This window comes from Pleurodeles waltl, chromosome 2_1, assembly GCF_031143425.1.
Source record: "Pleurodeles waltl isolate 20211129_DDA chromosome 2_1, aPleWal1.hap1.20221129, whole genome shotgun sequence".
Classification (NCBI taxonomy): Eukaryota; Metazoa; Chordata; class Amphibia; order Caudata; family Salamandridae; genus Pleurodeles; species Pleurodeles waltl.
This window is the reverse complement of record NC_090438.1, coordinates 134,044,699-134,068,318: the sequence shown is the minus strand read 5'-3', so window position 1 is coordinate 134,068,318 and position 23,620 is coordinate 134,044,699. Positions and strand designations below refer to the sequence as shown.

Below are 23,620 nucleotides of genomic sequence, written 5' to 3'. Positions count from 1 at the left end.
AGTCACTGAGGAGTTGGGTTCAGTGACCATATAGGGAAATGAGGACCAAGGCAGAGCCCCTTTCATAAGGTCATGGAACTCTGAGGTGTCTGGCAATATCCTTGTAATTTATGGTGGGGATACTTTATTCCTAATAATCCATGTTGACACCATAACCCTTTCTCACGAGCCATGTTTATCCTTGCTGTGGTGCACTTTCAAACAAATGCGATAGGATGTTTATGAAGAATAAAGTTAGAATCTTTCATGTAAAATCAAACATACCAAAAAGCAGTTCAATTTTTTGCGAAAAAAAGATTTTTTAGAATCAGTATAGTACAAGTCAGATTTTTAAAAACAATCTGTAGCTCAGAATGCGTACAAACATGCATAGAGATTCTATTTTTCCTATAATTACCTAAGAGTGGAACAAATAAACATGTTCCTCAAAATATCTCCTTTTTTCTTCATCTAGAAAAGCAAAGCAGGAGGAGGAAGAGCCACCTTTCACCTTTTAAAGTGCAGCTTTAATTATGGTGTGTGACCTGCCTTTTCCCTCTGCTTCTGGCTCTGGCAGGAACACTGGGATGCCAGAATTCAACTGTAATAAGATATTTCAGTTGAATGGATATGTCACTTCTTTGTTATAGGTGACCAGGGAGGTCACAATCGCCCATAATGAGAAAATTAGAGACTAGCTTTTATACGGGGACTGCAGACTACTATGTATTATATGGTTCTGATACCCGAAGTCTCAAAGCATCAATACTTCCACAGAGGTAGACAAGCCGTGAAATCAGTAACAGTTGTCAGATGATGCTCAAGATAGCTTCTACCAAAGGATCCAAGGCTTTGGACAATAATGAGTTTACAGAAAATGAATATAAACTAGGCTTGAAAGATTTGACTCTACTTAATTTTATGTTTTATTCATTCTAAATGTAATCCTTATATTACCATGAATGTTCATTTATCTTCATTTATGTTATTTTAATGAATTGCCTAGCCAAAATCTAGCCCTCAAAGAAGACCTAATTCAATGAAAATCCTAAAAACAAAAGAGCAAAGAATATATACCAGGGGAGAGACTTTGCATGTACCGTTTTTTCTTTAAATCAAATTACATGTTCACAATTTTGGTGTGTTTATTATTTGAATGGCACTTATATGTACTAAAATATCAATTTTAATTAATTTAAAGTAAAACAAACTTCGTAAAGGATGTATTACCCAAACTGTCTTCATTTTTTTGCTTTAACTAGATACATCCCCTTTCAAATATTATATGTATTTTTAATTGAACCTTACTAATATATTTGATTATATTATTCCTTCGATGATGTAGTGGTCATGGATGTACTTGCTACATGGATGATGTAAACTTGATGACACTGAAGCGGGGCACTACTTGTCATGGGTCAAGAGCATCAGCCATTCACTTAATTTCAGTGCAAATTTCTTATTTCAAAACCATCTCCAACTCCAATATAAAAGTGAAGAGAACTCAAAATTAGGCTCTTCAGTCTGCTAAACTAGTGGCACAGACTACCAATTGATGTGCAAGTATGCATTCACCAAGAAGCAAGTATCACATAGGAAAGTGGTGAAAATAAACAAATACTTTAGATATAAGCTACAGACAAGAGGGTGGAGGCACAGCACATTTCCTGTGCACGGGTCGCCATGTGCTAAAGTGTATCAGGAGTATTGCTGACCATGGATAATTAATCAAATATTTTTCAATAGAAGAGTTTGAAACATAACCAAATTAAGATGGAACTAGTTTTAAAGTATGATCAAGTAAGTTCCTATTTCATCTCTACAAGCATTCCCAAATGAAAAAAATCTAACACTTTAATGATACCAAACAAAGGCAGATACAGAACGCAATGAAACACATTAATTAAAAGAGTATATTTTACAGGGCTGCAAAAGGACAGCACCTTTAGTTGGCATTCTCAAATCTTCTTTACATATAGACTGCAGTTTCTTAGCATTAACCAGTATTACATGCACCAAGACAGTCTCCTGCTGCAATGCTGAAAAGAGGAAAATGTATGGTTGCATTTTATATGGCTTTTCAGGTTTACAAAACTATTTTTCTTGCTTACACCCTAAAGATTTTAAGTTAAAATTGTTTTATACCATAAATAATTTACAGTGTTAAAGTAATATACAATTGTTTGTTAAATTTAAACAATTGATATGTCACTTGAATAAGATAATGATCCACATTTTTACAATCTTTCAAAAGGTATGCTGCAACATTGATTGGATGATCTTGGGATCCCTGTGTGAGTGAGCCAGGAATCCTGTTTTGCTTGCATTAAATGATGGGGTGGAAAAAACTGAATTAATTTCAGGAAACTTGGCAGAACACAGAAGGACCTCTTCCATCAACAGTTGAAGATGGGGTCCACAAAGCATTCAGCTGTGATCAAGATGGAAGGAACGATTCATCATGTACGTATCAGCAACTATGTTGACGTGCAAGTAATAAACCTATATATTAGTATCAGTAAATGAAGAACAGTGAGAACAGAAGTGTTTGTTATAGTTTACAGAACAGGTCTACTCCATGAATGTGTGGGCTGAACTGCTGTAGGAAACATTACAGTCCTATATTCATATGATATGCATAAATGAACTACAAACCTTTCTTCAAACATTACTGGTTCTGAACCATAGATTTTCATATTCTTCAGATTAATTTGTACCATGCTGGTGGTCTGATGACACAACCTGCAAGTCCCACAATTACTGATTTAAGGACAAACCCCAAAATAATAGACTATGAAGGTGACACACTTTCCAAGTATGATGGATCAAAACAGTTACAATAGGCCCAATTCAGACGTTTTTATTCCACAAGCACGTGTGACTTAATCCTGGAAAGTCAAAAAAGTCACATCTACCAATAGAAAATATTTATGATTCAACCTTGAGTTTTAGGCTACTCTGCAAGCAACCCTACCACAGTGGTTCTCAGTCATCTACATTTTTCATTGCAACATGCCACTGGAAGGTTCAAATGCAATCTTAGTTGATAGTTATTTTTTACCTAAAACACTGGAAAATAATAATTAACAATGTCAAAGTTATCAGGCATAAAGGCTTCATAGCTCAACGAAATTATGCATACAGACATGGACGAGCCCAAACCCTTCTTCTTGTCTACAGCTGCAAAAAAAAAACGTTAGAGGAAGTATATTTCAGTGCAAGATGTGCTCCTTCACTTTTGCTGGGGAAAGAAGAAGAGAAATTTACACTTCAATTAAACATTTTTTTTCTATGAGACAATACATATATTTGTAAAGTAAATAAATTACTAAATAGGCTAGAAATTCAATAAGTGCCTTGGGACAAATTGTCATCATGCAAGTCATTTTGCTCTCTAACTGTTGGAAACTAGCATGTATTTTGTCAAGCAATGTAGAACAAGAAAAAGTTGATAAACGGGAAGTGAAAGCAAGATCTAATAAAGTAAATCACTAATTTTCAAGCGGCATTATGGCACTAAATAAATTAGCTATACGTGGCAAGGAAAGAAAATAGTGGCTTACATCACTACATATAAACATCCTAAAAAACAATAAACTTTCCCACTTACATTATCTATTCCCAAATAAAACGATACTTCCGCAGCACTCTGTCTAATTGAACAGCACAGAACAATTACAATTAAATATACAAATACATAATATACTATACTGACACATCTGTGCCAGTGTAATTAAAGTCTACATGGCACTTTACGCAGGGTTCCCAAATTTCATTTCTTTTTTTTTTCTTACTTTTCAATTTAATTTCTTTGAATGTTAACTAAATTTAGAATCGCTTCCTGAAATGCATATACTTTGGTTAACAGTGGTCCAAAATATTATAATTTAACATTTGTTTTTTCAGAGAACACATCAAAATAGAAATAATTTAAAACTGTCACCACAAAATTATTATTTTTTTTAAAGAAAAAAAATAACAGGAACAAATTGGACTGCATGCACACTTTAAACCTATTTAAGTTTTGAGCAGAGGTTTTAGACACTAAATAAAAACTTGAAATGATGTTTGCATTTGTGCAACATCACTTACAGTCTGGCCAGGACATCAAGTTCCATAGTTAATCAAGCTGTTACTAAGTTCACTGCGTTAAATCACTGGAACACATGAACAGACCCTAAACAAAACTTTAGTCTGAAAAATATATGTTCTTTTGCATCAGTGACTGTACTTAATAATGTAAGTAGACTAAATTTGTTAGAAAAGGTAAGGCCATATTATTTTAGGAAACATTCAATATTAAACATGTAAAAAGAAAATCAGATGAAAACATGTAAGCTTTAGGCTACACTGCTTAATCCCTCAGAGTCACTTAAAAAATAAAGGGGAACTTATTTGAAAAACACTGTCAAAAGTAATGTTAAGACTATAACCAAAGCACAGTTCAAGAACTGCAAGGAATCCGGACAAACAGGGAGTTACCCTGGGAATTCAATCCTAGGATGTCTTCGCTTTAAGACTAAAGACCTCACTAATAGGTATTTCACATATTTTGCCCTTCCACTCTTACCTCCCAACTCATTTGCTGTCATCACAGTATTTCAACTTTATTCTCGTAACAGCCTCCTCAGACTAGAGCAGTACAAAAACCACACCTTCAGATATCCACAGTGACTCTGAAAAAGGGCCAGCCGTTAGGCAAGCAATGTGACTCCATGGTGCTACTTCACAGAGGCTCACGGTTGGTTCCTAAGCATGTAGGACACAATACATCACAAGTATGACACAAGTATTTAGGGTAATATATTTCCTGATTGCCTAAAGAGAACAAATACATTTCCTAGTCCTCCTAAAATTCAGTAGAGTTCAGTTTTACTTCCATAGAGAACTGCTTGAGATGAAGAGACTCATCAAATACTTCCAATTTATTTTGGAAACCATAGGACTATGAAACAAAAGGGCAGTGTCTCGATAAAGTTAGAAGTCATGCTGAAACAGAACCAAAGTCGCTGTACTAAAAAAAAAGAAAAAAATACGTAATAACTAAACGTTCATTAAGGTATGGTAACTCTGTCCGTGGAGAAATTGAGTTCACATAATGCGAATTCAAGATGTCTGAAATGAAACAGATGAGAATTGTTTGTTGCCACGCTTTTCTGCATTTGAGTAGATAAATAACATGTTTAAATCAACCACCAACGAAAATCATTGCAAAACTGCATGATCTCCATGCACACAAACAAAACAGAAAAATGTTACAAACAGCTGAGCAGAACACACTACTCCTTGAGGTAATGATCTAACACTCAAGTGTTACCGCTCGCTCCTCAGTGCAATGATGGTGGTTAATTACCCTCCTGTATTTACAGGCTTGAGCCGTAAGCAAGGGTGCATAATGAGAAGGGTAATTAACAACTTTGATTGCCCTGCAGTTGAAGGCAATAACGATATTAACACACCTCCACCACTAGAAACACATCCAAAATAGATATTGTGCAGGCGCATGAACAGTCTCTTAATTGAAAGCGCTGTAACCTCCTGCAACGCTCCTTATGCCCTTTCTGATTGAGCTGCTGGTCACAGATGGCTGTCTCAGCCTCTCTCCTTGCTTTTAGTGACAAGAAGCCTAATTACTCAAAGAAAAGTATTAAAAAAAACTAAAGTATATTTAAGTTTTTTTCCTTGTATTTGGCTGACTGGGCGTCCCTTTGTCAAAAGTTACACGTTGACATTTACAACTGCTTTGAGGAATGAAGCAGGACTGTTCAGAGCGCACCTACTAGCTGCTATTTTTGAAATAGAAATACTAAAAAGAATTCATAAATCTAGTATTTTTATAAGATGATCTGAGATTAGTGACCATTAAATAGTGACAGCAACAATTTGCTGCTGAGAACCCTTCAAGCAAACTTAGAAGCAAACTTAAAACAGGATGTGGGGGGATGCAGGTACTTCTAGCACCAATGCACTTTTTGCCATTAAAAATAAGATTCAGCTATGTAAATGAGGGTTCGAATATTAGATTCCATTCCTATTTATTTCAAGTATAGCTAATCATAAGTAGAAATACTGGGGTTGACCTTAAAGGATATAAACAATGGTCATGTTTGTTTTCCGTGAGATGCAACTGCAACAGGACGATGAGAAAATGCTGACAACCAACGTACTTATACTGCCATCATCAAAGCTGAGGCCAGAGAAAAATTGGACCTGCCGATCCCTACCTTCCAGAGGTACCAATCACTTCAGCTCAAACGGCTTAACTGATTTTTGTGACCAACAGAATCTAAGGTGTATATGCCTTGTATGACTTGGCTCTAGAAGCACACCTCTGCCCTGAATAATGTTACTGGAGAATATGATCTACCCTGTAGATCACCCATAGCACTGAACTTTCAGTGGACACTAGCAAGGCAGCTAGAAAGCTAAGATGGGAGCACATGTACTGTTATTTATTTGAAAAAAGATGTACCTGTTGGACAGAATTTCATAATTTCAAGGAAGAAGAATCTTAGAAATTAACAATAAATGAAATGTGTGTCAGGCACTCATTCCTTGAAAAAAATGCATATTACACTGTTGAAAAAGCAGTTCCTTCCTCAGCAGGCTTGAGGAACTACCTGGGGGACAAACTAGATACTGGATGTGTAAGGCAGGGATCACATCTTTTCCCCATTGTTCCAAAAGACACTCTGATATTGAGGCATTGTTCTCTATGTGTTCCTTCTGACCCAAAGAGAAAAGAATAACCTAAGGAGATTCTGGGAAAGACTGTGTTCCTTTTTGCTGATCTTTCCCCCTTTAACTTTCAGTAAACTGTTCACCCTCCTTCAATTGTTTACTATGAATAAGAAATCTGTTGAGGAAGAACACCTGAATCAGCTCGCCTAAACCTGCTCCATTGTCCTTTGGAGGGGGAAGAAATCTTCTCATATGGTAGCACAGGGGGCTGGAAACCCTGCTTCCTTGACACTCCCCTAACAAAGTGCTGCCTAGGCTTCAGTTCACATAGTCTGACAGACTTCTGCTAATGCAAAGTAAACACTGTCTGCAACTCAACCAAGTAAAACAGGTTCAGAGTCCTATCCATGCCTAGTGTGTGTATGCAAGCTTACATAATGACCACTTCCAGCCAGACACAGGATTTGCAAAAAGCAGTCCTAATTTGCAAACCAACTTTTTGTGAATCATATGGTATTTTGTGAACCGACATATGTACTAACAAGTTGGTTTGCAAAATACTGAGAAGCAGTGGGTCATAATTCAATCAGCCATATGCGTATTAATGAGGTAAGTCACAAACTGCGATCCACTATGATTGACTGCCATCAATAGAATGGTGGCCTGCTGGGGTCACCTGGCCGTGATTGCTTTTAAATAAAGAAATCTTTTTTAATGCAGGCAGTATTTTAAAAAAAAGAACAAAAGGAACGTTTTTCAAACTATTTTTTTAGGAGCAGGCAGAGGCCCTAGGGACCACTGCCCACCTCAAAAAAGAAAGTGTTTTTTACTCTTCACAAAGGGGATGGTGTCCCTTAGAGAAGCTTTGCCATTTGCAAATGGGTTACTATTACCTTTCAGTAGATGGTAAAATACTGAGGCTTTGAGACTGGGTTTTAGTTGCAAATAATTAATACATACCATAAGCAAACATTATTTGGAATGGATGCCCTAAACACGCCCCTTCCAAATACCGAATTCTAACAGTTTCTTAAACCCATTTAGCGATTCAGTAACGTGTTACTGAATCGTTAAATAGATTTAATACATTTAGAAAACACATTTTCCTATTGCAAACCCTGTGATTTACCAAATTCAGGGTTTGAGACTAGAAAATGTGTTCAGAAATCTGGCCCTTAGTGTCAGCACAAGTGTGAAACACAACTCTCCCATACAGGCATTCATACCATGACAGACCAGACAGATACTCTAGAAGAAGAAATATCTCAAAGAAATAATGCTACAGTCACAATCTACCATTCATAATCTAGGCCTCACATAGCCAATGCAACTTCTGGGAAGGATGCTACTTCACGGAAATGCAGTTAGGCCTAGCAGCAAGAAACTCAGGGTTACTGCTTCTTCCTCAAAATGATGGAAACCTTGCCTACAAGCTCTCCGTGGTTTTCCTTTCTGAGTCTTATAACTGAAATAATACCTTCCATCCCTTGCCTACCAGGTAGATAAAGTTGGAGACGGCAAAGGTCATGAAAGAGAGGGTCTGTTTCACATTAGAAAAACAAACGTCTTTTAAAAAACAGGGAATGCTTCCGCGTAAAGAAGTACCCGTACTAAATAAGTGTGCTACCTCTCATTTACAGCAGTAGCACACAGGGGTCTTGTCTCACAATTGAGAATAACTTTATTCCGAAATGACTGGGTTAACAGAATAAGCATGTGGCTACAATGAAACTGTCGGGAAAAATCACACCAGTGTTCCATGGACAATATTTGTTTTCCAATAAACAAAGATTTGTATTTCAAATGGCAGGAAAAGAACGTGATCTTGACAGGGTGTAGATTGGGGGATGGGAGTGGGCGAGTGGGGCTAGGAACATTAGGTCTACAGTTGATAAAAACCCAAGGTTAGGGATGATGAAAGAGGAAACGTAGGATTGCTGGCAAATGAAAGTAATGAACACATGTATGCAGACAATACGTAAATAGGCAGAGGTGTCAATAAAGACGCTAGTGAAAGGGCTAGGTCTCCAACAGAAAACCAGTGTAATTGAAGTTAAACCTGCATACACAGGGAATTTCAGACTACATCCAATGAGTTAGAATGGTACGAGTCTTATGGACAATAAATAGTCAGGATTAATCCTCTTGCATCGAAATTATTATTGGGACATTTGGAACGTAGCAAATAAACCCATGGGATTTTAGGAATTCCGTTAACACCTGACAATAATGTTATGACTGTGATGTAAATAGGAAATATCCAATTTATAATCTCATGAAACCATAAATACCAAAGGAAGCCACCACATATCCAATGGCTTATATCCACTATAAAAATGAGCACTGCAGCAAATTCTGATGGCAGGGTTATAGACTGCTTACATTAATATATGGTGTACAGAAAAACATGGAGCAAATTACTGCCAATACTTTGTGGTAGACCTCCTACCAATAAATTCATCATGGACTAAGGGGCTCATTACCAGTGTGGCGGTCTGATGACCGCCACACTCGCGGTGACGATCGGACTGTTGCACTCCAGGTATTCCAACCGGCACATTACAACTCTGGCACGCAAACCCGCCAGGGGACCGCCGTTCCCTCCAAGAACATGGTCCCTGACTCACTGATGGCAGTCTGAGTTGTACTCAGCCACAACGGCGATGAACTCGGCCCCGCCTGGCTGATTACAACTCAGCTTTCTGCCAGCCTTTCCAAGACGGGGACCTGGCCATGGAAAGGCTGGCGGAAAGCAAGTGCCGGGGGCCGCAGGGGCCCCCCTCCCTAGCACCATCGTAATGCGCACTGTCTGCCTTGCAGACGGTGCGAATTCTGATGGTGCTGGTGTGCTACAATATTGGACTTGGCTCCCTTAAAAGAGCCGAGACCAATACAGTAGCACTGTTCCTGTTGGTCAGCCCGGCGGGAACGCATAATACAATGTTCCCACCAGTCAGCCCGGCGGGAAAATTGTAATACGCTTGGGGGGGGGGGAGCCACGGGTGATGATGGTGGCATCCTCCACGCAGCTTTGACTGCCCTGTGGTGGGACCGTCAAAGTCGTAATGAGGCCATAAGGCTGCTGGCAAGAACTGAGTTTGACTGCTATTACAAAAATAACAGAAGGGAAAAGAGACAGGGCAATGACCAACAGTTACCTGACTACCTGGAGTAGAAATGCTAACACAAAATATATATGGTCTACTACTTTTAAACATCTATATGTATTGCAGTGCAACCAATAAATATATGGGGCAGGGCAAACAGGACTGATATAAATAACATGAGAAATGGGAATGTTCTGCTAAAATACATGAGGCACGACAGTAGTACCTACAAGCAATAGTGGCGGGCAAGAGAAAGAAGGTGTGCTACAAATAAAATAGGTATGCAGGAAGCAAAAAAATAAAAGCCATTGGAGCTGGCAGCCAGTAAATTCCTGGGGAATAACTTACAACTACCAGAGGGAGGGGAGTTAAGGAATGAGCTACTACTAAAAGCATTAGAATTTTGGAGGGCACTAATGTGCCTTGTGGCAGTTAGGACTGTACAGAATAAATATATGGCTGCGGACTACTAACAATTGATAACCAGAGGCAGACTGAAAGAATTATGCTACTAAATAGGAGTATACCAAAATAAATGAATGCCTGGGGCTTTGGGACAGGAAAGCTAGTAGGAAATGCTTGGCAACAGGAATATTAGTAATACTTATCTGAGCAGTCCGACTACTTCAGTACATACCTAGAAGAAGAATACCTGTGCACAAGAATGCCATGAATGAATATCCAGAGAGAGAATTAACACCAATTACATTCCATACTGAGGGAGGCTGCTATCAAATTTACCTATGAATATCTATGGCCAGGATAACTTCAAAAAAATTACCTTAAGGGCAAGATGTGATGCCCTGCGTATTTGCAGAGTTGTATATCATTCGATATGTCGCTATAACATTCTATTATATGCAGAAAGATCCAAGATCCCAAATATCTGAACTAGAATATGTAAAACAAAGGTGGATTTTTTAGGCCGGGGTGGTGAGGGACACTTAAATGAATGCTCTGAATGCTCTCTTTCTCCCATAAAGAATACTTTACTATATCCACTTACCCATCTTTTGCTTCATTGTCTTAAATAAGGTTTCCATTCGGCTTTGCTCCTCATTTCCGCCATTTATTAGGTACTCTGTTGTGCTGCAATTTACCTTGTGCCTTTATATATTTTAGAATTAAATGCATTTTTCCTGAAAAAGCACTTATTGTCGTATACATAAAAACGAGATGATAATGATGTATAAGATATGTATTATTTTGGTCCTAATCTTTTGATACCGTGGACGGTTAACAATACAAACCAGCAAATTCAAAATCTATTCATTACTGGTTATGTTTCTATCAAATAAGCAAAGGCCAGTCGAGGGAAGGGCTAAAACTGATACTTGAAGGTCGACTGTTACCAATACACCACGGGAGGTAACATAGCAATATGTAGAAAACAGGGACCCAGGAGTACTGAGACTTCCACCAGTAAGTATCTTTATTTACTGCTATTTGTAAGTCTATTGAGTGGGTATAACAGCTGCAACGAAACACCGGGGGCGAACAATATTCATTCTATAAATAGCTGAATGGTAAAACAGTTCTTAATATATATTCCGGAGGGTATACAAAAATAAAAAAATAGCTTGTGTTGTAGGACTACATTCTAGTGCCAGTCATGTACTACAGTTGGACAGTTGGCAATTAAGACCCGAGGTTATAACTGCTTCCAATATATATATATGATTAAACCTATCACTAAGAAAAGCCTAACATAGTTCTGTTGCTTCGTTGCATAGGTGCAAAAGGTTGTGGGGTCTAAAACCAACTAATACATCTTGGGAGAAATACATGCTCCGAGCATTTACAGATATAAGCAATGAATGCCAGCATTCACAGGACATAAACCAATAAATCCCAGGACCATAGATCAGCCATTATCATGAGCACAACCAACAATAGCCAGATATATTAGACTGTCGCCAAAAACACATAACGGTGTACCGGAAGGTCACAAATAAATAGCAACATCTATAGGGCAACCATCAACAAATACCAAGGGACACAGGATCTCCACTCACATATATCCGAGCAGGGCGACCACATAACTACCAGCCGTCATGAGGTGTCCACCAAGAAATATTCGAGGCATAAAACATTGATCAATGAGTTCATAAAAGAAAGGGGCTGGCACCAACAAATGCCCAGAGGTACAGGCCATAAAAGTCTACAAGTACAGGACAGTCACGAATCACAACACTGGGGTGCGTAAAATACAGCAGAAACAAACCAGGAGTAAATCTGTCGTGACAACTAATCAACGTTTCGTTATAAAAATGACTACTAAACCACTTTTACTTAGCCGCAGCAGGACCACTACCAATGCCAAGTGCACGACTGATACTAAAAGCCTAGCTGCTACAAATTAGTGCAACGAGTGGTAGAAATTAGCATTCAGATAATCGTAACTGATGATAAATAAGGGAGGTTGGACTTCTAGCAAATAGGAGTACCTGCCGTTATCACGTGAACACCGAGTAATAAACAGAAGCCAATTAATACTCGCAGGGCCAATGGTCCTCTCAAAGTCATACACTCCTGCTACTTGGGCGAAGCGCTAGTTCAAGCCTCTCTACTGCGCCATACGCTACCCCTGGGACCTTCTCCTCGCCAGGGCGTCGTACTCACCTCTGCATCCTCCACCTCCTCCTGGGGCAGCAGTTGAGGATCCCGGGAAGTCGACGGCTGCTCCCCGTCCATCTCTAGGGGGGAGCAGCTGGCTACCTCCATGTAACGCACTGTTTACACTGCGGCCTGCGCGCGCGCCTGTCAAAACCAGCCCACGACTGTCAGTGCTAACCGTGCGCGTGACGTCAGCTCGCTACGCGTAGCGTCGACTCAACAGATCGTGAAGGAAAAAGAGGGCCGCAAAGAGTCCGTTCCCAGATAGCATGGCGTACTTCGTTGTTGTAGTTGTTAGCGTTCTGCTGTAACTTTAGACTACTGTCTAGGAAAAATTAACGTGCCCGAGGCTTGCAGGAAATTACCACGCCTGGAGAGTGGCTACATATCTTGAGCGATGGCTTTGAGCTCTTTTTTTCGCCCCAGCGGCGGCAGGTCTGGTGGGGGTGTTACGAGCAGTATTTTGATGTCTCAGACGGTACAAAAAGTAGGAAAATTGCACAAAACATTTATTCTTCCCATACATGCCAGCATTCTGCAACTGGCGAGTGAGCGATTTTTTTTTTCCCGTTGACTTATGTTGTTTCAAATTGTGTTTTACTAAACAGTAGGGTGACCACCTGGGATTGAGGCAAATTCTGGACAGGACTGTAAAAAATTCAGGACAAAGGGTCAAAATTCAGGACAAAAATTCAGGACAAAGTGTCAAAATTCAGGACAAAAATTCAAGAACAAACGTCAGTTTTAAGGACACACGCAAGAGAGGCCATGCCTCACTATGTTGTCAGTGCATTTATTTACTCTTTTTTAACATAGCACTATTTATTCACTGTGGTCTTTTTGTGATTGCCTCCTGGTATGCTACATTCAGGTGTCACATTACGTCCTTGTTTAGTAGTAAATTAATGCCCTTTCAGTACTGTGGAAAGCCCATCCCCCCTACCCAAACCTACCCGATCTTTCTTGAAGAGAAAGTAACAGCAACATTTTGATTATGTTTCTGAACATTTTAAAACCCCTGGCAAACAGTATGGGAAACATTAAGGTAATTAACCTTATGCTAATTTAAACAAATAGAACAAAAACACCTGGCTTACCCCAACCGCCCATGGGCTTTCCACCTAATTTATTTTTAAAGAGGCTGGGCAGATGGTGTGGGCGACAGTCTCACACCTAATGTCAGGATAAGAGGCACCCATAACTTGTCTGTAGTCTCACTGCACTAGAGTGTATGTCTGGGATTCTACATTTATCTCAGAAATGGGAGCCTGGACTACAAATCAAAGATAATAAAAGAGGAGGATGAAATTGAGATCAAATGGGAGATCCTCAGCAAGTAATTCAAAGCGTTGTTGCTAATAACTGGATAAATAAAGAAGAGAAGAACAAGGTGGGACAATTCCTAAAATCAGACAAGATGGGTCCACCAAGACTATTCGAAGGTACTGGGTACCTGGGGAAATGTCTCTGCACACAGGAGCGAAACAGAAGAGGCACTATCAAGTGGTCGAACAAGCAACACCCATCCACCTTGGCAAACTCTTCTGGTGCAATGGTCCGCTGTTAGTGCTTGTGAAGGATGAGCAGGGGGCAGACCCCTTGCAAGGTTGTGCAAGGCAATTGCCTGCTTTGTCCATGTCTTTAAATGGTTTTGAAATTGAGCAAAAGCCAAACTAGAGATCTGGGTTATCCTTAAGTGTCAAGTACACATAGAATCTTCAAAATATTTGGGATGTAAATTTTACAAACAAAATGTACAAATTTGAAAATGTAATTAGTGTTTCTTAAACATATGGCACTGTTTTCCCCTTTATATACAATACAATTAGATCTCAGATTGAACTAGGAACCAGTTACCTTTTGATATCTAGTGATTAAGATCTACCATTCTTACACTGATTTCCAGGATGAAAATCTCGGCAGAGCGAATGGTCACTCCAAGCCCAGTTTCTTTTTGGTCTTCTCTTCTGCTTTCTTTAGTGGGCCATGTGGCACTAGTGAAGATGGTGTGCTACCCCAATGATAGTATTATTTTGCAAACCTTCCCCTGCTCGTCCTTCATTCCTTCTTCAGACAGGCCACACATCTGATTTGGTTGCTGCGTTGCCATTGGGTAGCTCTTTCCACTCTAAAGTTACCTGTGACTGTGGGTGGATTAGGTCTTCTGGACTTAGAATGCTATTATTCAGCTCCACAGGTCCAATGGGTGGCTTGCTGGCTTTCTGCCCACCTCCCTGCATTAGATTGGGTTACCAGTAAATACTTTTAAGGAAGGCTTAATACACTGCTCCTTGTTTCCTACTGACCATTCCATGGATCTCCATCTGGGGTTATCATGCACAGCTTTCTCTTGCCCTGCCAGAACCTGTAAACTCACTGACCTGAAGAAACCCTATGCTCCTGCACTACCTTTGCTAAGCCTTCCCACCTGCACACTGCACTGGTCGCCACTGTACTCTACACCACTCTGCTCTGTACTAGTGCATTCTGCACTAATACACTCTATTCTACTGCACTCTATGCCACTCTACCCTGCCCAATGCCACTCTATGCAACTGCACTCTACACCAGTGCACTCTAAACAACTGCACTGTGTGCCACTGCCCTTTACTCTGAACCACTGTACTCTATGTCACTGTTCTCTATACCACTCTATACCACTGCACTGACACTCTACTCTGCAACTCTGCACTCTACACCACTCTACTCTATGCCACTGAACGCTAGGCACTATACTCTACTCTACACCACTCTACAATAATCCTCTCTGTACCACTCTACACCACTGCACTCTATGCCACATGAGTCTACTCTGCACTCTGACACTGCACCACTCTGCATTGCTGCAGTCTCTGCTACTCCACTGCACTCTATGTAACTCTATCCCATGCCACTCTATGCCACTGCACTCTGCGCCAATGTACTCTAAACAACTGCACTGTACTCCACTGCCCTCTACTCTGTACCACTGTACTCTACGCCACTCTGTGCCACTCTACATCACTGCACTGACACTCTATTCTACAGCGTTGCACTCTCCACCACTGTACTATACACCAATCTACTATGTACAACTGCATTCTATGCCAATGCACTCTATGCCACTGCACTCTATTCCACTCTACTCTGCATCACTCCACTCTACAGCACTATACTCTACTCTGCACCACTCTACACTACGCCACTGCACTCCCTGCAACGCAAGTCTACTCTGCAATCTATGCTACTGTACCACTCTACACTACTGCTCTCTCTGCCACTCTATTGTATGCCACTCTACTCCACTGCACTCTACTCTGTCCCACGCCACTCCATGCCACTGCACTCTAAACAACTGCACTCTACGCTAACGCACTCTAAACAACTGCACTGTACCCCACTGCACTGTACTTTGCACCACTGTGCTCTACGCCACTGCTCCTATGCCACTCTACTCCACTCCACACAACTATGCCACTAACCTTAAGCCATGCTTAACAGCAGCTACTCTGGTGTATAACATGGCTAATGGCTAAAACACATTAGCAAAGACAATAACTCTTTCGTAGACGAGACCTGTTGGCTTTGCCAATGTTTGTTAGTACTATGAGGTACAGAGGTCGCTGAAAGAACTGTGAAAATTACAATTACATCATAATAAAAGCTGCTACAAAATGCGCAAATACATTTCGGTTAAATAAAAAAAAGCGCTTCTCAAATACAGATTTGAATAATATACAGTTTATACCTAGTACTAAAAAAATTTCTAACACTCCATTAAAACCACACACTCCACAGCTCACCTTGGAACACCATTACAATCCCTCTCTAAAAGAAATATCTTTGCCACCAGAAAACTTCCAGTGACTCCTTTTAGCAAAGTCAATGCAGGTTTTCAAGCCCCTTTGTATTTGCAGATTTACCAGTTGCACACATTTGCATGTCTTTAGGGAAGGTGACACCCTAGCAAGAGGGTCTGATTCTTATCTGTCTGCCCCTCCCTCCCTCAGAGCACAAGAGACTCCCTGCCTTTGAAACCTGCTGGGGAAACTAATCGCCCGTAATTTCGCTCTACCTTCCCTTGTCCATTTGGTGAAAGGCAAAAATTACGGACAAATGCCGTCTGTTATCATCACGGACAACGGACGGCAGGGCGAAATTACGGACAGTCCGTGAAATTTACGGACGGGTGGTCACCCTACTAAACAGGGGCGGCTCGACTCCTCCCTTAGGACAGAGGAGTGTCACCTCCTGCCAGCAGCTGTAAAAACCTTTACAAGAAAACGATAATAAACTGCGTTTATTATTGTTTTTTTTTTTTAAAGGTGTGGGGCCACTGGAGTGACGAGCAGCCAGTATAGGTGTTTGCCCAGCAGCCCAAACACACATGCGCAGTGTTCTGTCTCCAGCCTGGCTCTGTTTTGCCGGCTGGCGAGAGAGAGCAGGGACAGGCTCCCAGTGTGCCTGGGAGTGCTGCTCCTAACCAATCCTAATGCTGCTCTGAGCAGCGTCCGGATTAGCTGCAGAGCAGGCTGGGAGCCTGTGACAGAGGAGCAGAGTGGCGGCGAGTGAAGGTAAGTGTTTTAAAAAAAAAAATTATTAATGTTTATTACCCCCCACTTCTGCAGGCCATGACAGTGTTTTGCACGGGAGCTAAATAAAAGAAAGCAATTTTTGGCTTCAAAGTTTCCTGTTTGGGTCTGTTAGCACGTACGCCTTCTCCCCATTGTATGTAAACAAGTAATCAGTACATAAAAGAAGAGTTCACTTTATAGCTATGTGCCAACATTTTAGGAGAGGTAAGTTGGAGATTGAGAAGAAATAATCAGGAGAATGTGTTTTCCCCATTGACCTCTATTGAAATTGAGGCAGTAGACATCTAAACTAAAGCCTTTTTAAAATAAACCTGTTTTGCTTTCAGAAATATGGAGCCTCCTGCCTGAATCAGGTCAATTGACATGTATGCCTTATTGTGTGTTCTAGAACTGCTTTAAGATAATACAACAAATAAAGGCCATGCTTAAAACTATTGCAGATGAATTTACATAACGTTTGATTTAAGTACCATGCCCTGACCTTTGCAGAATCTTAAAATGTGAATAAATAGCCTGTATTTTTCTCCGGGTAAGTTCTAGTTAGGTGCACAGTAATCCTGTATTTCTGAATGGGTGGAACCCGTGTTTGGAAGACTGAGTGGCCAGCTTGCAAAGTATTGCTGCATGTTTCTGTTTTTTTTTTATAATAAGGTAGCTTACTGCTAAGCAGTGACCTAGAGCAAATGTTTTTTTTAATCCTGTTTCTTTCTTCTACATTTGCCCCCTCCCCCCACCTTTCTCCGGTGGTTGCTCCGTAGTACATCACAAATGTTCTAATTGTCTGCCTGTCAGTTCACAGTCGTATTCATTTTATGATGCTGCATTGTGTAAATTTTGTTGTGTCCTGTCAGTATGTATGATGCAACCTTTTTGGATACTGAAAGACTCTGTACAATAATTGTAGGGAAATGCCTCCCTTGGCATTGTAACCCCCTAACTGTTTGCCTTTTGTTGATGCCAGTTATGATTGAAAGTGTGCTGGGACCCTGCTAACCAGGCCCCTGCACCAGTGTACTTTCCCTAAACTGTACCTTTGTTCCCACAATTGGCACAGTCCTGGCACACAGATAAGTCCCTTGTAACTGGCACCCCTGGTACCAAGGGCCCTGTGGCCAGGGAAGGTCTCTAAGGGCTGCAGCATGTATTATGCCACAGTGGGGACCCCTCACTCGGCACATGCACACTGCCTCACAGCTTGTGTGTGCTGGTGGGGAGAAAATGACTAAGTCGACATGGCACTCCTCTCAGGGTGCCATGCCCTCAACCTACTGCCTGTGGCATAGGTAAGTCACCCCTCTAGCAGGCTTTATAGCCCTAAGGCAGGGTGCACTATACAACGGATGAGGACATAGTTGCATGAGCACTATGCCCCTACAGTGTCTAAGCCAAACCTTAGACATTGTAAGTGCAGGGTAGTCATAAAGAGTATATGGTCTGGGAGTCTGTCAATTAAAAACTCCACAGTTCCATAATGGCTACGCTGAAATCTGAGAAGTTTGGTATCAAACTTCTCAGCACAATAAATGCACACTAATGCCAGTGTGGCATTTATTGAAAAATGCACACAGAGGGCATCTTAGAGATGCCCCCTGTAATACCACTCTAATTCCTAGTGCTAGACTGACCATTTCCTGCCACAGCCAGACGAGTTTCTCTGGCCACGTGGGGTGAGAGCCTTTGTAACTCTGTGGCCAGGAACAAAGCCAGCATTGAGTAGAGGTGCTTCTCACCTCCCCCTGCAGGAAATGTAACACCTGGCGGTGAGCCTCAAAGGTTCATGCCTGTTGTTACAGTGCCCCAGGGCATCCCAGCTAGTGGAGATGCCTGCCCCTCCGGACACAGCCCCCAGTTTTGGCGGCAAGTCCGGAGGAGATAATGAGAAAAACAAGGAGGAATCACCCACCAGTCAGGACAGCCCTTAAGGTGCCCTGAGCTGAGGTGACCCCTGCCTTAAGAAGTTGATGCTGGTGGTGGTGCTGGCAGTGGTGGAGGGAGGCTCCAGCCCATCCCCTGGAGCCTCGGACGGCAGCCCACTGGGGCTGCTGCTCCTGGCAGTGGTGCTGGTGGTGGTGCTGGCAGTGGTGGGGGGATGCTCCAGCCCATCCCCTGCAGTCTCGGAGGGCTGCCCACTGGGGCTGCTGCTGCTGGCAGTGGTGCTGGTGGCGGTGCTGGCAGTGGTGGGGGGAGGCTCCAGCCCATCCCCTGCAGCTTCGGATGGCTGCTCACTGGGGCTGCTGGTGGTGGTGCTGGCAGTGGTGGGGGGAGGCTCCAGCCTATCCCCTGCAGTCTCGGATGGCTGAACCACCATGGTTGGTGATGGGGGCTCCGAATGAGTCACAGCACTGTGCCTCCTGTCCTTCCTGCTGTTGCAGGCCCCTTGCCCTTCCTGTCAGCAGCCGTGGATTGCCCCTTGCCCTTCACACCTTCTGCTGGTGGTGCCTCCTTGCCCTTCCGAGTCTCAGCAGGTGGTGCCTCCTTGCCCTTCCTAGTCGCAGCTCGTGGTGCCTCCTTGCCCTTCCTTGATACACCTGGTGCAGGCACCCTGTCAGTGTTGCTGCCTGGTGCCTGGGATCCTCTCCCACCTGCAGTAGCTGTCGACACTACTGTGCCCCTGGACTGGGTGTCTGAGGTACTTGCCTGGGTTTTCTTCACCCTGGCCTGACGTGAAGGATGGGGGAGGTGGGGTAGGGAAGAGGTCAATGGTGGAGAGGAAAAGCTTCTTAGGGACATTGGGGTGGGAAGAGGGTGAAGGTTTGGGAGTGGAGGAAGAGGAAGTGGTTGTAGGTGGTGTCTGTTTGCTGTGTTTGGGTGCAGGTGCATGGGCTGGATGCTGTTGTGAGGTGGATGGCTGTTGGGTGTCTTGAGTGCTTGCGTTTGTGTACCTTGGGAGGAGGGGGCACAGACACAGTGGGAGAGGACACAGGGGACGTGTGCATGGAAGTGGGGGTGGTGACTGCCAGTGATGGGCGTGTAGTGATAGGCGTGATGGTGGTAGTGGATGAGGATGTAGTGCATGCAGGTGTGAGTGGAGATGCTACTGGGATGGAGGTGGATGAGGAGGAGGAGGGGGACACAGTGGAGGCAATGGTTGTTGGTATGTCTGCATCTGGATGGTGTTTGTGTGAGTGCCTGTGTGGTGCTTGTGTTTGCCTGAGCTACTCCTGTGTGTTGTCCTGGGTGCATGCTGGTCTGCCTGTGTGCTTGGGATAGGTTGGGGTTGAGAGGAAAGGGATTGGGAAGATAAGGTTGGAGGGGGGAGGCTAGAAACAGGGACAATGGCTGCCATCAGGGAGGAGGCCAGAGTCTGGATTGATCTCTGTTGGGCCGCCTTGCCAGAGTGAATGCCCTCCAGGAATGCATTTGTTTGTTGCAGATGGGCTGTCAGCCCCTGGATGGCATTCACAATGGTTGACAGCCCAACAGAGATGGATCACAGGAGGTCAATAGCCTCCTCACTCGGGGCAGCATGGCTAACTGGGGGCAGGGCCTGTGGTGCCTGGGACGAAGGAGATGCCCACCCTCCTGGGTGAGCGGGCACTGGAAACATGCTGAGGGGCTGGGCCTCCTGGGCCCTGTAGGATGCAGCTCTCCCCATCGCTGATGCCTCTGCTCCTCCGCCATATGATGCTAATGCACATAAGGACAGGGTGACAAAACAAAAAGGGGGGGTGAAATAAAGGCTACCCTTGGTCAATGACAACAACACCACCACCGTTGGCATACACGACACACTCACACACAGTTAACAGCCCTACGCACTAGGCAATACACTACCAGTCACAATGCAAGTCACCAGCCCATGGACAGGGATACCTAATGCCAATTGCAGCATACCTGAGACCCACAGACCCCTGCCCAGTAGTGGAGGCCTACTAGCTTGTTTGGAGGAGGTTGACATCGGACCCTGCCCAACATGGGCCCTACCCTGCCCTGGCCAGCCTGGCCTAGGGGCACCCATAGGCCCACATCCCCCACCTGAATGCCACCCCACCACGCGCAAGTAGTATATTGGGGCACTGTACTCACCCCCTTGTGGCTGCTGTGATGCCCCCAAGTGCCCAGCCAGCTCCGGATAGGCCACCACCAGTATGGAGGCCATCCCCAGTGATACGAGCCATGGTCTGTTCCAGACAGGTCACAGCAGCACTTGCAGTGTAGGTCCTCTCCTGTTGAAGGTCAGATAGCAAGTGAGTCAAACCGTCCTGCCTGTTACACTCATGGCCCACCATAGCCCTCACATCCCTTATGCACAGACATTGCCCACCATACATGCAGCACGCTGACCAGGGCCTTTACCCCAACCCCACCGCCATGAGGCCCTCTCACACAGCACTCCATGCATTCATGCCCCATTCATCGTACTCACAGTGTACTCACCTGTGGGTCTGGAGGCCCATACAGCACTCGGTACTGGGGTAGGACCCCATCCACCTGTCTCTCCAACTCCGCAGCGGTGAAGGCAGGGGCACGAGCCATGGTCGGTTCCAGACACAGGTCACAGCAGCACTTGCAGTGTAGGTCCTCTCCTGTTGAAAGTCAGATAGCAAGTGAGTGAACAGATAGAAAATGGTGGTCACGTCCGCGGCGGTGCATACCGTCGCTGCCGGCGTACATCACCATTGGCCACTGTAACCCATAGGGCCTAATGGGATCCAATGAGGATTTGCACAGACCTGATATGTGCTATCTGTCAGCCCACCGGGATCCCCCCTCTTGTGCAAGTCCTATCTGTACTCCATTTCCTGGCAAGTGGTTCCTTCCAAGTGACAGTGGCCTTCGCAGCAGGAATGTCTCAGCCAATGTTCTCAATAGTGCTGAACCAGAGTGTTGTCTGCTGTGATTAAACACATGCGCAACTACATCGTTTTCCCCCAGGTGGATTTTGTGGGCTAGGTGATTCTCTCTAGTGTGCATGCTTTAGTGATGGGTGTCCATGCAGGTCTGTGACGGGTGTCCATGCATTGGTGTTAGATGCAGGGCTTGGTGGGTTGTAATGGTGCGGTATGTGGGAGGTGGTGAAGTCATGGGAGTGAGGGTTTGTGATGGCATTTAGGTAGGGGGGGTGATAGTAATATATATTTGACTTACCAGAGTCCAGTCCTTGTCCTACTCCTGCCAGGCCCTCAGGATGCATGATTGCCAAGACTTGCTCTTCCCATGTTGTTAGTTGTGGGGGAGGAGGTGGGGGTCCACCGCCAGTCCTCTGTACAGCTATTTGGTGTCTTGCTGCTGTGGAATGTGCCTTCCCCCGTAGGTCATTCCACCTCTTCCTGATGTCATCCCTTGTTCTTGGGTGCTGTCCCACAGCATTGATTCTCCGCAATAGCTCCATCTACCTAGCAATGGACGTCTGCTGCACCTGTGATCGCTCCTCCTCTGAGAACCTGGGGTGTCGTTGCGGTGCCATGGGTGTATTGTAAGTGGTGGGGTGCTGTGTTGGGGCGTGTGATGTAGGGTGCGTGGATGGTTTATAATCAGGGATGTGTAATTCCTATCGCCCCGACACATCTTGTTTGGGGTCAAGGGCAACAAGTTCTTATGTTTACTTTGTCCTTGGGACAAGTAGGCTCAACCCTCTGCAGCACAAACCCTTTGGCTGCTTGTTTACAGAGAGTGGAACGCTCTGCAGTTGAGGTAATGTTTGCAAAAGATAATGCTGTTCGAACTTGTATTTATGGTTCATTATTTGAAAGCCTTTATTATTAGGGTGAGTGCTGTAAATAAATGTTTTAAGGTCACACTTCACTACTGACGTTGGTTCCAGTACAAAAAAAAAAAACTTGTATACACATGTTTGAAAAGTTTAGGCTATGAGGCTAAGTATAATGCTCCCAGAATGCTCTCTGATTAGATGCAAATGAAGTGTCAATTAGTAAAATGTGTTGATGCATGCTAGTATTTCCCCAAAAAAATTCTAATGGAAAATCAGTGTAACCATTTTCAACACGAATATGGGAAGCATGAAAATAAACAAACACTGACAAAGCCAACTGGTCTGACATATTTGTATAAGTCTTTTAGTTTCATCAATGTGTGTCTTGTTTTGACATGGCTTTTGTAACACTTTATTGTTGTGGGAGCTACCAGGCCCTCAACATTGTAATAAACACTGGCAAAACCCCCCAAAAAGTTTTTGAACTCTAAAAGCACACGTTGCCACCAGTGGCATAACAAAGGCCCCGCAGCTGCCCTCCAGGGGGCCCCTTCAGCACAGCACCTGCCCTGAGTGAGTCTGGAGAGGGGGCTCCTCCATGTTCTTTGCAAAGGGGCACCCTCCAGTTTTGTCACGTCACTGATTGCCACTGTAGTTCCTGACACTGAACAAAACTACTTTGTGTGCCAATATGCTCCTTGTGGAAGAGCAGAATGCGATCACTCACAGTAAAGCCAGCCGAAAGAGAGAGAAATAGAAGTTTAATAAAAACAAAATGTCTTTGTTAACACCAGACCTAATTAGGGACCAAGACCCACATGTGGGTAGCTTTTTGCATGTCGCAAACAGCGACTTTCGCTGTTCGCGACGTGCCAAAAGCACATTGCGATGCACAAACCCAGTTTTGTGATTCAGTAACCTGGTTACCGAATCGCAAAACGGGTTTGCGACTCGCAATTAGGAAGGGGTATTCCCTTCTTAATTGCGACTCGCAGTGCAATGTAGGATTG

General features: G+C 43.4%; 1 protein-coding gene across 2 annotated transcripts in view; it reads right to left on the bottom strand.

Annotated features, from left to right (window-relative positions):
* Window positions 1–12,570, bottom strand: part of LOC138262082 (probable global transcription activator SNF2L1) — a 1,420,807-nt gene extending 1,408,237 nt beyond the window's left edge. For both annotated transcript variants that reach the window (XM_069211817.1, XM_069211826.1), the window contains exon 1: window positions 12,390–12,570. In XM_069211817.1, the coding sequence (XP_069067918.1) occupies window positions 12,390–12,491 (102 nt within the window). In that variant the 5' untranslated portion in view covers window positions 12,492–12,570. The remainder of the gene's footprint in view (window positions 1–12,389) is intronic.
* Between the last annotated feature and the right edge of the window lie 11,050 nt (window positions 12,571–23,620).